We start from the raw sequence: 17,631 nt of genomic DNA, 5'->3' as shown, positions 1-17,631 counted from the left end.
TTACAGTAATGATAGAGTTTATTTTTTTTTTTAATTTTATTTATTTGACAGATCACAAGTAGGCAAAGAGGCAGGCAGAGAGAGAGGGGGAAGCAGGCTCCCTGCTGAGCAGAGAGCCCAATGCGGGGCTCGATCCCAAGACCCTGAGATCATGACCCGAGCCAAAGACAGAGGCTTTAACCCACTGAGCCACCCAGGTGCCATGATAGGGTTTTAAAAAAGATTTTATTTACTTATTTAAAGATTTTTTTTTTAAGGTAATATCTATACCTGTCATAGGGCTTGGACTAACAACCCTGAGATCAGTTCTTCCAACTGAGCCAGCCAGTGCCCATACAGTAATGATAGTTGTAACAGAGACCCTGAAATGCAATGGCTCTAATAGAGGTAGACTTTCTCACCACATAAATGTCTTGTGCAGTTTTTCAAAGACTTGGTCTCCAAGTGACTTTTGCCATTTTCAAAACATGGTTTCCAAGACTATTCTGTTTTTCTTTTGGTTGGCCTAAAGGAAGGGGCTTTGGAAGTTCAGGCCCTTTAAGTAAGTGGTGTCATTTCTCACAGTTCTTTGACTAAGGATTGGTCACATGACTGCTTATGGCTGCAAGAGGCATTGGGAAATGTAGTTCATTCTTGGCCAGGCACGATCAGTTATGGAGGGAGAGAATGGATTTTAGTGGCTATCTTTACCACAGCCTTATAGGTAAGTCTTGTGAGCTAAAGTTGGAGTAGAATGAGGAAGCAAAATGCTACAGATTACATGAAACCAAACTCAAGTTTTTGAAGCTAATTTAAATCATTACTAGATGTCATTTTTTTTTTAAGATTTTATTTATTTATTTGTCAGAGAGAGAGCGAGCACAGGCAGACAGAGTGGCAGGCAGAGTCAGAGGGAGAAGCAGGCTCCCCGCGGAGCAAGGAGCCTGATGTGGGACTCGATCCCAGGACGCCGGGATCACAACCTGAACCGAAGGTAGCTGCTTAACCAACTGAGCCACCCAGGCGTCCCTAGATGTAATTTTTTTTAAAACAAATGTTATTCATTAAAGATTTGAGTACCATTTTTGGGTCAAACACTTTAACAGAGTACACTAGACTAATGGTTTGTAGTATAATGAAAGGATCAGCCAAGTAAACAGACAATTACACAATATAAGTAGTGCTATTTCTGGAGTAAATGGAGGAGAAGACTGTAAGAATACTTAAAATGAAATGACATTTAAGCTAGGCACTGAAAGATGAGATGGATTGATGTAAGGAAGAGGGGAGAGTATTGAGACAACAGGAAGAAAACACACAAAAGCCTGGAGAGCATGATATTCCTCAATAACGAATAGCTGTATGGTGAGTAGTACTGGTGAACAAGGGTTGAGAAGGAGGGATGAAATGGACCTGATTATAGAAGGACCCAGAAAATCAATTTAAAGAGTTTCTATTTTGAGGACAATGGTGAGCCATTGGAAGGTTTTAAATAAGGAGATAACTTACATTTGTAGTTTAGGTTGGCTTGGAGGGAGGAGAGATTAGAGGCAGGCACAGTGGTCAAGTCTCATTTGGGTGAGATATTAAGATTAAATTTGGGCAGTGGGGAAGAGAGAGGGGAGAGATTGTGATCTGAGACACGTAGTTGTTAAAACCTGGTGTCAGTATTGAGGGGAAAAGAAATCAAAGATGGTAAGTGGTAGGGGGCACTTGGTTGGCTTACTTGGTAGATCATGTGACTCTTGATCTCCGGCTTGTAGATTCAAACCCCATGCTGGGTGTAGAGGGTGTAGAGTTACTTAAAACTAAAATCTTGGGGCGCCTGGATGGCTCAGTGGGTTAAAGCCTCTACCTTTGGCTCAGGTCATGATCCCGGGGTTCTGGGATCAAGTCCCACATCGGGGTCTCTGCTCAGTGGGGAGCCTGCTTCCTCCTCTCTCTGCCTGCCTCTCTGCCTACTTGTGATCTCTGTCTAGCAAATAAATTAAAAAAAAACAAAACAAAACAAAAGGCAAATAAATAAATTTAAAAAAAAAAAAAAAGGCAAAAACATTTTGCCTGGGTGGCTCAGTGGGTTAAGCCTCTGCCTTCAGCTTGGGTCATGATCTCAGGGTCCTGGGATCAAGCCCCGCATCGTGCTCTCTGCTTGGCGGGGAGCCTGCTTTCCCCTTTCCCTCTCTGCCTGCCTCTCTGCCTACTTATGATTTCTGTCTGTCAAATAAATGAATAAAATCTTTAAAACAAAAAAAAACACTAAAATTTTAAGACAAATTAAAATAATGAGTGATGACATAGTAGTGACTGAAAGAATGTGTGAAAGTTTGCATGGGGGGAGTGATTAGATGGAGCATATCCAAGCCAAATATGACAACTAAGATGGCCTCTGCCTACATCAAAATGTTTTTTTCTAAAATAGCCCAGGGTCTACCCCTTTATGGATGATAGTAAATACTGGTTTTTATAGCTGATGGAAAGTTGCAAGGCATAAGGAACTACTTTTTCTCTTTCTTTTTATGTTATTTTTTGTTTTTAAAAGATTTTACTTATTCATTTGTCAGAGAGAGAGAGAGCACAAGCAGGCAGAGGGAGAAGCAGGCTCCCTGCTGAGCAAGGAGCCTGATGTGGGACTCGATCCCAGAATGCTGGGATCACAACCTGAGCTGAAGGCAGATGCTCAACTGACTGAGCAACTGAGGCCTCCCTTCTTTCTTTTTAAACTGAGGTATAATTGATATACCTAATACATTATATTAGTTTCAGGTGTACAACATGATTCAATATTTGTATATATTGCAAAATGATCTCTACAATAAGTCTGTTAACATCCATCACCGTACATAGTTGTACTATTTTTCTTGTGGTGAAAACTATTTTTTTTTAAAGATTTTATTTATTTACCTGACAGCACAAGCAGGGGGAGCAGCAGAGGGAGAAGCTGACTCCCCGCTGAGCAGAGAGCCCAACAGAGGGCTTAATCCCAGTACCCTGGGATAATGACCTGAGCTGAAGGCAGAAGCTTTACAGACTGAGCCGCCCTGGTGCGCCTTGTGGTGAGAACTTTTAAGATCTCTCTTAGCAAGTTTCAAATATGCAGTATGGTATTAACTATAGTGGTCATGTTGTACATTATATGCCTATGATTTATATATTTTGTAGCTAGTCCTTTTCACCCATTTTGCCCACCTCCTGCCTGCCTCTGGCAACCAATAATCTAGTCTCTATATCTGTACATTTGTTTTGTTTTTTTGTTTCAGATCCCATATATAAGTGAAATCATATGGTATTTGGATTCCCCGGTCCGACTTGGTTCACATAGTTTGATGCCCTCAGGGTCCATCCATCTTGTCACAAATGGCAATATTTCCTTTTTTGTGGTTGAATAATATTCCTGTGTGTGTGTGTGTGTATGCACCACATTTTCTTAATCTGTTCATCCACTGTTCAACCCACTTGGGTTGCTTCCATATTTTTACTTTTGTAAGTAATGGGCTGCAGTGAATATGGGGGTACCTTTATCTTTCTGTATTAGTGTTATCATTTTCTTTTGATAATTACGTGGAAGTAGAATTGTTGGATCCTTAGAACCACTATATACAGAAAGATATATGCACCCCCATGTTCACCACAGACCATCACTTACAAAAATAAATATATTAGTGATTCTAATTTTAATTTTTTTAAAGTACTTTTTTTTTTAAGATTATTTATTTATTTGACAGACAGAAATCACAAGTAGGCAGAGAGGCAGGCAGAGAGAGAGGAGGAAGCAGGCTCCCCGCTGAGCAGAGAGTCCCTGACCCTGAGATCATGATCCGAGCTGAAGGCAGAGGCTTAACCCACTGAGCCACCCAGGCGCCCCTAATTTTAATTTTTTGAGGAACCCTTGTACTATTTTCCATAGTGTCTCCATTAATTTACACACTCACTAACAGTGTACAGAACTTAAACTGTGTTTGTTGAATTTATTCCTGGCAATTTTTTTTTTAAGACTCTTTATTTGAGAGAGAGAGAAAGAATGAGTATAAGCTGGGGAAGGGGCAGAGGGAGAGGAAGGGGCAAACTCCCCTATGCACAGGGACCCAGATGCAGGGCTCAATCCTGAGACTCGGAGATCTGAGCTGAAGGTAGATGCTCAACTAACGGAGTCGCCTGTGTTACTGTTTTTGATGATTTTGTAAATGGTATTGCTTTCTTTATTTCACTTTAGTTTCCCTTGCTAGTGTATAGAAATAAAGTCCATTTTTGTATATTGATCTTGTATCTTATAACCTTGCTAAACTCACTTATTAGTTCTGATAGTTTTTTGGGTAGCTTCCATAGGATTTTCTGCATTTGAGAGCATGTTATCTGTGAAAAAAGATAGTTGTTCATTTCTTCCAAACTATACACTTTGAATTTCTTTTTATTGCTGGCTGCACTGGCTAGAACCTTCGATATATTACTAAATAGAAATAGTCTAAAAGGACATTTTTGCCTTATTCCTGATGTTGGGGGAAAAACCATTCAGTCTTCATCATTAAGTATGATGTCAGCTCTGTGTTTATGGTACATAAAACATTTGGCCTTTTATAGGTTGAGAAAGTTCCCTTGTGTTCTTAGTTTTTTGAGAATTAAGGAAAAAATCATGAATGGGCTATGGATTTTGTAAAATGCTTTTTCTGCATTTATTGATCATCTGATTTATTCTTCATTATCCTATAACTGGTTTATCCTACTTTATTCTACAAATGTGGTGTATTACATTAGTAGATTTTTTAAAAAGATTTTATTTATTTATTTGACAGAGAGATCACAAGTAGGCAGAGAGGCAGGCAGGCAGGGGCGGGGCAGGGGGAAGCAGGCTCTCTGCTCAGCAGGGCTCAATCCCAGGACCCTGAGATCATGACCTAAGCCAAAAGCAGAGGCTTAACCCACTGAGCCACCCAGGTGCCCCATATTTTTTTTTTAATATTTTATTTATTTATTTGACAGACAGAGATCACAAGTAGGCCAAGAGGCAGGCAGAGAGAGAGGAAAGGAAGCAGGCTCCCTGCTGGGCAGAGAGCCCAATGTGGGGCTTGATCCCAGGACCCCTGGGATCATGACCGGAGCCAAAGGCAGAGGCTTTAACCCACTGAGCCACCCAGGTGCCCCACATTAATAGATTTTTTAATATTAAACTAGTCTCGGGCGCCTGGGTGGCTCAGTGGGTTAAGCCTCTGCCTTCGGCTCGGGTCGTGATCCCAGGGTCCTGGGATCGAGGCCTGCATCAGGCTCTCTGCTCAGCTGGGAGCCTGCTTCCTCCTCTCTCTCTGCCTGCTTCTCTGCCTACTTGTGATCTCTGTCTGTTAAATAAATAAATAAAAATCTTAAAAAAAAAAATTAAACTAGTCTTGCATTTCTGAGATAAACCCCAGTTGGTCATGGTATATAATTCCCTTTATATTTTGCTGAATTTGTTTGCTAATTTTTAAAAAATATTTTATTTATTTATTTGACAGACAGAGATCACAAGTAGGTGGAGAGGCAGGCAGAGAGAGAGGAGGAAGCAGGCTCCACGCTGAGCAGAGAGCCCAAGGCAGGGCTCAATCCCAGGACCCTGGGATCATGACCGAGCCCAAGGCAGAGGCTTTAAACCCACTGAGCCACCCAGGCGCCCCTGCTAATATTTTCTTAAGAATTTTCACCACATAAATTTTTTAAAAATATTTTATTTATTTATTTGAGAAGACAGGACAGAGAGAAATCACAGAAAGAGAAAGGGGGGACGGGCAGAGGAGAGGAAGAAGCAGGCTCCTTGCTTAGCAGGGAGTTGGGTGCAGGGCTTCATCCCAGGACCCCGGATCATGACCTGAGCTAAAGGCAGATGTTTAACCATCTGAGCCCCCCAGGTGCCCCCACATAAATGTTTGAATCAACATCAAAACAAGGCCCCCACCTGCATTCAATTGATATGTCTCTTAAGTTTCTCTTATAGATTCCACTTCTCTTCCCCCCAACTTGTAATTTATTTATTGAAACTAGGTCACTTTCCCCTAAGTTTTGGTTATTGTTGATTGTATCCACATGGTATTATTTTAAATTCTCTAACCTCTGTATTTTCTGTAAACTGGTAATGAGACCTAGAGGTGTGATGAGGTTCCATTTTGATGTTTTGGTCACTTTAGGTGGTGTTTTGTATTTCCTATTACATCATATTAGTTTTCTCATAATAATAACTTGTCTTTTACTTTGATACTAAAAATTGTTCTATGAGTTCAGGTGTTTTTTGTCTGATTCATCCAGTTTAAAATTCCTCTTCAGCTTTTCATTTAGTGAATGGTTTTGGTAGCTATATCAGTCTAGGTTCTCCAGAGAAATAGAACCGAAGACAGACAGGAAGAAAAGGAAGGAAGGAAGGAAAAGGAAAGGGAGAGAGAGAGAGAAAGCAAGCAAGCAAGAAAGGAAAGAAGGAAGGAAGGCTGGGTGATTTTTATAGGCATGGCTCATGAGATTCAGGAGGCCTAGAAATCCCATGATCTGTCACTGCAAGTCAGAGAACCAGAAAAACTGGTGATAAAATTTGAGTCCAAATAAAAATAATAAAAATGAGTCCAAAGCCTGAGAACCAGGGGATCCAGTGGTGTTAAGTCCCAGTTGAAATGCCCAAGAATTGGTGGACCGATGATTTAAGTCCCAGTTCAAGCCTGAAAGTTTGAGCGCTAAAAGCACCAACGTCTGAGGAAAAGAGAAGATGAATGTCCCACCTCGAGCAAAAAAGCAGATTTGCCCTGACTGCACATTTTTGTTTTATGAAGACCCTCAACAGATTGGATGAGGCCCACTTGCATCGGTGAGGGCAATCTTCTTTACTCTGTCTGCTAATTTCAGCGCTAATCTCTTCCAGAAACACCCTTACAGACATGCCCAGAGATAATATTTTACCAGTTCTCTAGGCATCCTTTAGTCCAGTCAAGATGACACATAAAATTAACCATCACAGTAGCCTTTGCTGATCTTAGTCTAGTTTCATTACTTCATTAAGGGCTGCAAAATGGCAATTTTAAATTCTCTTGTTTATTCACTAGCTTACATATTTCTATATAGAAAAACTTCCCTTCATCAAATAAGTGGTGACCCTGATAAAAACTTTGTGCAAGAAAGGCACATAAACGCCCGATTCTTTCCTTTTCCTACCAGTTTTCAGAATGAGTTGGGTTCTCTAGCATCTTTCAAAGGTAATTAATTAAAAGTTTTTAATGTATGTGCTATATCTCTATCTATTGAATTTACTTGATTTTAACATATGTGATGTCTCTCTATCTATTGCAGTTATCCAGTCTCATACTCAGACTGTTCCATCTTTGGCTGGTGGAAGCTAGACTGGCTCCTTATTCATTTTGTCATAACCGTAGTGTTCTTTGCCAGCTTCCTTGTGTTTTGGTATTACAGGATGTTCCACACTCAGCAAAAGCTCTTTTGAGACACTTTGGGGAAGCTCTGTGCTCTGTTTTGAATTTTAGGGTGTATTTTCTGAAATTGCTATTTTATAAAATATTTAACTGCTTGAAAGAATCCTTACAATGACTTTATGATGTTAATTTTTTTTTGGAAACAAAGAATATTTAAAGAAAGATGGGATAAGGAAAGAAAGCAAATGATTCATAACAGCCCTAGTTTGAAATGCTGCATCCAGCCTGAGATTTGTTCCCCCCACAGCAGCTTTGCAGCCTTCCAATGGGAGCAGAAACATTTGGATCAAGACTGGTTCTTTTCTTGGCATTTGACAAAGTAGCACTTTTGTTACATTGTATTTGCATGAAGCTGGATATTGTTGATTTGGCCTTTGTGACATGTTTGAACCCTGGTTTCTTGTAGTTCTGTTGGGCCCTCCTGAAGTGTCCAGGGCACTCGCCGCCTATTTCAGTTGTCTATTTGGTTCTTCTTTGTAATTTAATATTTATACTATGTGCTCCTTTCTATCTTGGTAGCAAGACGCGTGGGATTTAGAGAAGGACCTGCACAGTCTCTCACTGGTGCGACCTTTCTCAAGTTGTTGCTTCATCTTTCCAAGCCTCAGAAATGGGGCTGTCCTGAGAAGTAAATGAGAATAACGCATCTGGGCAATTTGGCAGACTGACACAGTCTGGCTTTGGGTTCAAATTCAAGCTCTGCCATTTAATGTGGGACCTTAAGCAAATTATTTACTCTTATTTTCTTCATTCAAAAAATATGTATAGTATCTATGCCAGGAATATTACATGAATTCAATGGGATATCTAGGCAAACTAAAATACTTAATCCAGAATTTGGCACTTTTAATTATTGTTTATTGAATCTGTTTTTATTTTTAAATTAAACTCTATGCCCAATGTGGGCTCAAACTCATAACCCTGAGATTGAGAGTATCATGCTCCTCCAACTGAGCCAGCCAGGCACCCCAGCACTTGGCATATTTTAGTACAATAATTTTAATTTTTGTTTTTATAAATCCCCAAACATCTTTTAATATGCAAGTGTCTTAATAAAATGTAGCTGATAGATGATAAATACTGAATTTTTATTTTTTTTGTTTTTTTAAAAGATTTTATTTATTTGTCAGAAAGAGAGAGAGAGAAAGCACACAAGCAGGCAGAGAGGCAGGCAGAGGCAGAGAGAGAGGCAGGCTCCCCGCCGAGCAAGGAGCCCGATGTGGGACTCGATCCCAGGACCCTGGGATCATGACCCAAGCTGAAGGCAGCAGCTTAACCCACTGAGCCACCCAGGCATCCCAAATACTGAATTTTTAAAGATGTTATTTTTATTTATTTGACAGACAGAGATCACAAGCAGGCAGAGAGGCAGGCAGAGAGAGAGAGAGGAGGAAGCAGGCTCCCCTCTGAGCAGAGAGCCCGATGTGGGACTCGATCCCTGGGCCCTGAGATCATGACCCCAGCCGAAGGCAGAGGCCCAACACTCTGAACCACCCAGGTGCCCCCAAATACTGAATTTTTAAAAAAAGATTTTGTTTATTTATTAGAGAGATTTAGCATGGGGGGTAGGAGCAGAGGGAGAGGGAGAAGCAGACTACCTGCTGTGTGGAGGTGGGGGGTGGCACATGGGCTGAATCCCAGGACCCTGAGATCATGACCTGAGCCAAAAGCAGACACTAATCTGACTGGAGCCACCCAGGAGCCCCTAGATGCTGGATTTTTCGATCTGCAAAGTTTGCCCATTCCTTTGGGCATGTGGGTATCGGTATCAGCAGAACACCAAACAATATCATGAGGTATTCCTTTCAACTTCAGGTTATTTGAAGGTGATCTGGAGTGGGGATGAAGGAGAGAAAGAAGAGGGACATCCGCTAATGCACAGTTATTTTTACTCGGGAGGCTTGGCTAAAAAGGTATTTCCAAACCTTAAATGATTTTATCTTTCTTCTCAAGAGTTGCAGGGGTGCCTGACTAGCTCAGTTGGTAAAGCATGATACTCTTGATCTCCAGGTTGTGAGTTTGAACCCCACACTGGATGTAGGGATTACTTTAAACAAAAAAATATCCTGTGCTGTTTTTATTTTATTTTATTTCTTGTTTATTTTTTTTTTACTTGCATGGGCTGCATTTTTTTTTTTTTTTAAGATTTTATTTGTTTATTTGACGGAGAGAGATCACAAGTAGGCAGAGAGGCAGGCAGAGAGAGGGGGGTGGGAAGCAGGCTCCCTGCTGAGCAGAGAGCCTGATGTGGGATTCGATCCCAGGACCCTGAGATCATGACCTGAGCAGAAGGCAGAGGCTTAACCCACTGAGCCACCCAGGCGACCTGCTTTTTTTTTTTTTTTTAAGATTTTATTTATTTATTTATTTATTTATTTATTTATTTATTTTTTAAGGACAGCAAAAATGTTTATTTGAAAAAATTACTATGTATTGAAAATATACATTAGAAATTATTACATACTTCCATAGCATTCCCCTCCCCCACCACAAAAGTAGAAATATCCGCTTGCTATGCTAATACCATAGGTAAAGGCAAACAAAAGGGAAAACACCATCAGCCCCCTTTCCTCATACATTAGAGTCGGGGGAAAGAGGTCAACTCCTGTCTACCAATCAGTAGGAATTTAACAAGTCCCAGTCTTCCACAGCAAGACACACGTATTTCTGCTTTGAAGACTGCGAAGAGTTGCTCTGGTCCTTCTCTGGCTCTTCAAAAGCTCTCTTCTTGCTCTTTGACTCCTGGCTCGAGACAGCTTCCCGCTTTAACAATGGTGCATGGCAGTCTGGGGCTTTCTCTTTATAGAACTGGAGTTTCTCAGAAGAGTTCACGGGGGTGTCTGCCAGGGGACACTTAACGGGGGCTTCTGTCCGAGCCCGCTTGCCATAGAAGTGCTGAGCTGCTGTTCGAGGCTCCCCGGTTTCTCGTGGCTTCACAGCTTCTGAAGTCACACGTTCCCACTGCAGAACAATCTTGAGCCCTGTCCCAGAAATATCTAAGCAGTTTAGTTTTCTAAAAGAGAAGAGGTATCCAATTCCCGCATCTGTGATCTCAGGGTTACAAGATAAGTCTAATAATGTTAGATTTTCTTTTTTTTTTTTTTTTAAAGTTTTTATTTATTTATTTATTTGACAGACAGAAATCACAAGTAGGCAGAGAGGCAGGCAGAGAGAGAGAGAGAGAGAGAGGGAAGCAGGCTCCCTGCGGAGCAGAGAGCCCGATGCGGGGCTCGATCCCAGGACCCTGAGATCATGACCTGAGCCGAAGGCAGCGGCTTAACCCACTGAGCCACCCAGGCGCCCCTAATAATGTTAGATTTTCAAGGCCTCTTTTCATCACTCGAACTGGTGCTGTCATTTTCCGCACACCGGCATCAGATAAACAATTATCCTTCAGGTGGAGCTGAGTTACACTAGACAGTGCCTCATTAGTGAGATGTTCTAGAAGTTCATGCTCATCTCCAAGCTTGCAACAGGAAAGATCCAGGCAGGTCAGCTCCCGGAAAGACTTAATTTCCTCAAGCTTTTCTGAAATCACCAGGTATCTGTTTCGCAAACATAGGGAGCAAAGTACCAGACTTCCATAGGCCTCTGTGAATTTCTGTAAAGCCCTCAGCCCCGCACCTGGCTCTGTGAATTTCTGTCTGGCTTCTGCAGCAGAGAACAGCTTTTCAGCAATCTGCTCAGGAAAGCCAATAAGGGAATCAACGTGATCAACATTGTCGGAGATAAAGCCCAGGACGAGGCTGAAGAGAGATTTGGCAGAGTACCGAAGATTCCCCTCTCGGGTATATGTGAAGATGAAATGATCAGTCTTCTCTTTCTGTGCAGTATCATCTTCTCTGTTCATGCAAAGCTCCACAGAGAAGCCTTTGGGAAATAGTCTGAAAGGCCTTGGCTTCTGCAGGCTACTCCTGACACCATCCAAAGACAGATTGACCATGTGCAGCTGACCATTTTCTCGTACATAGATGGGTCCTGGGTCCAGGTGGTTTTCTGAGTTGAGGTAGTAAGACATTGCGTTGGTTGCAACTGTGCCCCTGCCCGGGGCTGCGAGCGGCAGCTTCTCGGTGGCGGCTCCCACCTCCCGCGGCGCGCCTGATGGGGGAAGCGGCTCGACGCTGCGGGCACAAAGCTACAGAGGGTGGGACCGAGAGAGGTTGGGAGGAGGGAGGGGGCTGGGGGCGACCTGGCGCCGTGGGACCGCGGGGCTGGCAAGGGGCTGGGGGGGGGGCGGGGGAAAAGCTATTTATTTTTATTTTAAAGAATGAGAGCATGAGCAGAGGAAGAACAGAAGGAGATAATCTCCAGCAGACTCCACACTTAACACAGATCCTGACGTGGAGCTCGGTCCCAGGACCCTGAGATCATGACCTAAGCCAAAACCAAAAGTTGGTTGCTCAACCAGGTGCCCCTGCATGGGCTGCTTTTAAAACAGAAGATATATGGCCTGTTGGCCTTTCTTTTATAGTCATCATTTTGATGTCAGTTTTAATATTGTGAAGGCAGGATTAGTCAACCAGTTTCTCCAAATACTATGTTGGATACACTATCAAACACAGTAAGGTGAATCACAGTTTAAGGATTTCTTTATTGCTTGAAGATTTGGTATTTTTTCTTTTTAAAAAGGTTTTATTTATTTATTCATGAGCGAGAGAGGCGGAAGCAGAAGCAAAGGGAGAAGCAGGCTCCCTGAAGAGCAGGAAGCCTGCTGTGGGACTCAACCCCAGGGCCCCCGGTATCAAGACCTGAGCTGAAAGCAGACCCTCAACCACCTGAGCCACGAAGATTTGGTATTTTCTTAATAGAGCTTCACAAATATGCTGTAAGCCCAAGTACTTCTCAAATCAGATTCAATGAGTTGAGAAGCGAAGGAAGAACATATTAGGTAAGCAGGTAATTGACCATTAGGTAATGGCTTGGATAAGGGTTTTTTTTTTTTTTTAAGATTTTATTTATTGGGGTGCCTGGGTGGCTCAGTCGTTAAGTGTCTACCTTTGGCTCAGGTCATGATCCCAGGGTCCTGGGATGAAGCCCCATATTAGGCTCCTTGCTCAGCGGGAAGCCTGCTTCTCCCTCTCTCACTCCCCCTGCTTGTGTTCCCTCTCTTGCTGTGTCTCTCTCTCTGATAAATAAATAACATCTTAAAAAAAAAAAAAAAGATGTTATTTATTTATTTGACGGAGATCACAAGTAGGCAGAGAGGCAGGCAGGGAGAGAGAGAGAAGCAGGCTACCCACTGAGCACAGAGCCTGATGTGGGGTTCAATCCCAAGTCTCCAGGACCATGATCTGAGTTGAAGGCAGATGCCTAGCCAATTGAGTCACCCAGGTGCCCCTATGTTATTTTCATATTATTTATAACACAGTATTCTTCTCAGCTATTACTTTTTAAAAAGTTTTTATTAACACAGTGTTATTGGGGTGCCTGGGTGGCTCAGTGGGTTAGGCCTCTGCCTTTGGCTCGGGTCATGATCCCAGGCTCCTGGGATCGAGCCCCACATCGGGCTTTCTGCTCAGCAGGGAGCCTGCTTCCTCCTCTCTCTCTGCCTGCCTCTCTGCCTACTTGTGATCTCTGTCAATTAAATAAATAAAATCTTTAAAAACAAACAAACAAACAAAAAAAAACAACACAGTGTTATTTATAACATCTTCAAGGGTTAATACTATAGAAATCCAAGTACTATTACTCACTTGTGGTAAGCCAGCCTCCAATATGGCTCATAATGATCCTTACCTCCTGGTATTTATGTCCGTGTATAGTCTACTCCTACATTATTTGTGGTGACATGTGTAACTAGTGGAATATTGTAGAAATAATGGTGTATGACTTCTGAGGCTAGAACATAAAAGACTTTGCAACTTTACTGCTGCTCTCTTCTGTCACTGGATCTGGCAAAAGCCATCTGTCATGTCATGAGAACATACGAACAGTCTAGAGATACCCTCATGGTTAAGAACAGAGACCTTCTCCCATCAGTCAACAACAACTTGCCATCTGGGAAGCATGTCTTTCATTCCCAATCAAGTATTCAAATGACTGTGACACTTGCCATCCTCTTGAATGTAAAATCCTGAGAGATTCTCAGCCAGAACCACCTAACTAAGCCAGTGCTTAAATTGCTAACCCATATAAAAGGTGTGAGATAATAAATAATTATTGGTAGTTTTACAAAAAGATTTTATTTATTTGATGGAGGGAGACACTGCAAAAGAGTGAACACAAGCAGGGGGAGTAAGAGAGGGAGAAGCAGGCTTCCCACTGAGCAGGGAGCCCGATGCGGGGCTTAATCCCAGGACCCCAGGATCATGCCCTGAGCTGAATGCAAACACTTAACGATTCAGCCACCCAGGAGCTCCTATTACTGTTTTAAAAAAAATTTTATTTATTTGTTTGACAGACAGAGAATGCACAAGCAGGCAGAGTAGTAGGTAGAGGGAGAGGGAGAAGCAGACTGCCCACTTAGCAAGGAGCCTAATGTGGGACTCGATCCCAGGACCCTAGGATCATGACTGAAACCGAAGGCAGCTGACCAACCAACTGAGCCACCCAGGCGCCCTTGATTATTACTGTTTTAAGAGCCCAGTTTAATGTAATTTGTTATGTAGCAATAGATAACTAATATACTTAAAAAAATTTTTTTTAAAATATTTTATTTATTTGACAGACAGAGATCATAAGCAGTCAGAGAGGAGGAAGCAGGCTCCCTGCTGAGCAGAGAGCCCGATGTGGGGCTTGATCCCAGGACCCTGGGATCATGATCTGAGCCAAAGGCGGAGGCTTTAACCCACTGAGCCACCCAGGTGCCCTGGTAACTAATATACTGATTATAAATAATTATTAGGTTATATGAAGTATTCTTCTACCTAAGGAATGGCCAACTCATGAAATTTCCCTTTCAAGATAATGTTAAGACTCATCTATGCTCATGAATCACTGTATTATACACTGGAAATTAATATAACACTGTGTGTTAACTATATTGGAGTTAAAAAAAATACAGTTTAAGAAATGGTAAAAATAGGATTCAACTAGGCTCATAAAGATATTAGCAACTATCATTATGTTCAGTTAACTTGCCCCTGGTCTATATATCACTCAAGCTTGACAAAACACTAACTCTGGTCTAATTTTGGCTACCATTTACTCCTGGGCTGCTAAATGCTAAATGGAGAAAAATACCTGTGCCATTTGCCACTATAAATTCTTGCTTTCCAAACACAGCTTGATCCCCAGTGCTGCCAGGATGTTCTTTTGTATCCTTAGTCAGGTCTCATGGCACTCTTCATTTAGGTTATTTTGGATTCCCATTCTCCGCTCTTAAGATACTTAGATACCACCACAGGCTCTCTCTCAGCCTACCACCTTCCTGACAGAGAAAATAGCTTATCTGCCTTCACCCTTTCCTCCTATTACAATGGAGGCGTATTCCTCTTACTGTATTCCTTTTACTGTTTCAGGTTTATCCCTCGCCAGATCCCCTTCTCTACTTTCTTCTCAGAATTTTTCCTCTCTCCTAGATCTTCAACCTCTTGCCACAGGATCCTTCTCATTAGTTGAATACAATGAATTTATTTAAATCTAGTATTTATTTACATGAGTCATTACAGAGGTATTGATTAACAGTGTGCTAGCATTTGAAATGAGTTACTGATTGTATACCAGAGTGTATAAAGTGTTGAATTCAGATTGGTATTCTGTCTTAGCTATGTCAGAAACTCCCTCTGTGACTCTAAACCATTTTTTTTTCTGTGCTTTTGTTTCCTCTTATGTCAAATCGGAATGGTATATTTGGGAGAAAACCATCCGAGTGAAAACATAAATGCCAAGAGCTTAGTACTCAGGTTAGAAATGCAGAGGGCTCCTATGACGGTTCATACTTGTGAGTACACTAGGGAGCACCTAATATAACTAAAGCATGATTTCGATTAGGAATGAAATTTAGGATATATATCCTGAATAAATAAAGTTGGGAAAGAGAGCTTGTGGGTTTTTGTTACGGTTTTCTTAACTACTATACATTACTCTGATCTGCCCTGTGAGGACGAACTGTCCTTGGGAAGATACTGAATTATTGAAGGACCTCAGTTTAATCAGTTTGTTATAACTGCACAGAATATTCAGTATTGATTAAATAATAATGAATATAGTGGGTTAACTGAAGTCCATCAAAATATAACATTAAAATCATAAAGAAGAGAAAGAAACTTGGCAGAATAAGTATATGAATATATGCCCAACATACTGATTTATTAAATTAATCCACATAGTATCTTCAGGTTAAAAGTTACTAAATTACAAAATAAAATGATCCACTCATCTATTCTAAAAAAAATTACCCCAAGCTTAATGACTCATAATAACAATAATTTTTTGATCTCTGTATCTGTGGGTCACAACATTTCTGGCTGTGGTCTCTCAGGCAGTAGTAGTCCAGTGAGAGCCAAAGGTGGAACCGAGTGGGCCTGGGATCAGTGAGTGGTGGTGGGCATTTCTCTTCATACGGTCTAGGCTTCTCTCAGCAAGCTGGTTTGAACTTCCGCAGAACATGGCAGCTTTAGACAGTCCAACCACCTACTTTGTGGCTCAGAGCTTCAGTGCAAATCTTCCAGCAAAGAAGTGTAAGGCTGTATAGCCTCAGAAGTTATACAGAATGGCTTCATGTACTATTACATCCTCTTGGTTCCTTGTGAATCACAGCCCCACCCAGATTCAAGGGAAGGGGAATTTGATTCTATCTATTGATGGGGCAGGGGCAAAATTACTTTGTAGAGCAGCATGTGGGAGGAAGGATATTATTGTGGCTGTCTTTGGAAAATATACTCTGCTGCAGTGATCTAAGGGAATGGAAATACTGTTTATTTTCCCATGAGAGACAGACACAGACACCATTAAAGAGAAGCTCTCATGACTCATCAGATTCAAAACAAATTAAGCAAATCCATCAAGGGGACAAACTAAACACCTGGCATGCCGGTGTGTAGTTATGCATAACAATTCCAATTATTATCAAATTATTATCATTCATACGAATGAACAATCCCGGGCCAAATGGTGGTACACAGTGTTCATTTCAGCCAAAGATGATGATACCAATGTTTTTCCCCTCAGAAACAAAAATAAAGTTTCAAGACAAACCTGAAGGCAATTTTTGTGTTGAAAATAAGTCCAGGGGCACCTGGGTGGCTCAGTGGGTTAAAGGCTCTGCCTTTGGCTCAGGTCATGATCTCAGGGTCCTGGGATCGAGCCATACATCGGGCTCTCTGCTCAGCAGGAAGCCTGTTTCTTCCTCTCTCTCTGCCTGCTTGTGATCTCTGTCTGCCAAATAAATAAATAAAATCTTAAAAAAAAAAAAAAAAAGAAAGAAAGAGAGAGAGAAAATAAGTCCAGGTGCCATCTGGTGGTGAGACAGTCAAATGTGAACTCTGTCTTGTTGACAGCATTTTCCGAGTTGTCATTTGAGAGTGTATACACAGTATTTATGGAAAGGCAACAATTCCAACATCTGCAAGGGTATTGTCCAAACAAACAGCCAAAGCACAAACACAGGGAGGGAAAGGACATAATAAAAAAGGAGTAACAGAGCATCCACTCCAGAGTGTCCAGACAAATCAAATCACTCTCCTTTTTATAAATCCTAAACCCCTTAATCCTCTGTCCTATTGGCTTTTATGCACCTTCAAATTAGATATGAAGGGTATGAGAGAGAATAAGTTAGAGCAGACAAGGTTTGGGGCGCTTGCTGGCTCACTTGGTAGAGCATGAAGCTCAATTTCAGGGTGGTGAGTTCAAGCTCCATAGACTTTACTGAAGAAAGAAAGAAAAGAAAGAAAGAAAGAGAGAGAAAGAAAGAAAGAGAGAGAGAAAGAAAGAAAGAAATTAAGGGAGAAAAAGAGAAAGAGAGAAAGAAAAAGAAAGAGAGAGAAAGAAAGAAGGAAGGAAGGAAAGGAAGGAAGGGGAAAGGTTTGTTATTACTGGGTAGGGGGCAAGGGAGGTAGTTCAGCCAAATGATGACTGTAGAGATCGGCCCTAGAAATGTAGGCTGTGTTGTTCCTTGTCTCCTGGACCCACAGGCATCTGAGAACTTACATAGTAAAACCCTGGCGGTTTATTTATAATAGAAGAATAATCAGTGAGTTCAGATTGATGATACATCTTCCTGGTTTAACTCTCTTCGATGGGCACAGGGGACTGTGGTTACTGCACTAGAATTGTACGA

General features: G+C 41.6%; 1 protein-coding gene across 1 annotated transcript; it reads right to left on the bottom strand.

Moving 5' to 3' along the window:
- Positions 1 to 9,835: 9,835 nt before the first annotated feature.
- LOC116586555 (leucine-rich repeat-containing protein 42-like) lies at positions 9,836 to 11,637 on the bottom strand. Its single transcript, XM_032336681.1, has 2 exons — positions 10,724 to 11,637; positions 9,836 to 10,491 (listed from the first exon to the last, which is right to left on the bottom strand). The coding sequence occupies exons 1-2, from the start codon at positions 11,428 to 11,430 to the stop codon at positions 10,029 to 10,031; spliced, it is 1,170 nt and encodes a 389-aa protein (XP_032192572.1). The 5' UTR covers positions 11,431 to 11,637; the 3' UTR covers positions 9,836 to 10,028.
- Positions 11,638 to 17,631: the final 5,994 nt, after the last annotated feature.

Source organism: Mustela erminea, chromosome 3, assembly GCF_009829155.1.
Source record: "Mustela erminea isolate mMusErm1 chromosome 3, mMusErm1.Pri, whole genome shotgun sequence".
NCBI lineage: Eukaryota > Metazoa > Chordata > Mammalia > Carnivora > Mustelidae > Mustela > Mustela erminea.
Note: the sequence above shows the minus strand (reverse complement) of the source record. Positions and strands in the feature narration are given on the sequence as shown.

What these genes read in the sequence shown, in the direction of transcription:
- LOC116586555 (XM_032336681.1), bottom strand. Translation starts at nt 11,430, where the DNA reads ATGTCTTACTACCTCAACTCAGAAAACCACCTGGACCCAGGACCCATC. An exon ending in AGAGGCCTTGAAAATCTAAC is followed by an intron (nt 10,492 to 10,723) that starts ATTATTAGGGGC and finishes AGAAAATCTAAC; the next exon opens with ATTATTAGACTTATCTTGTA.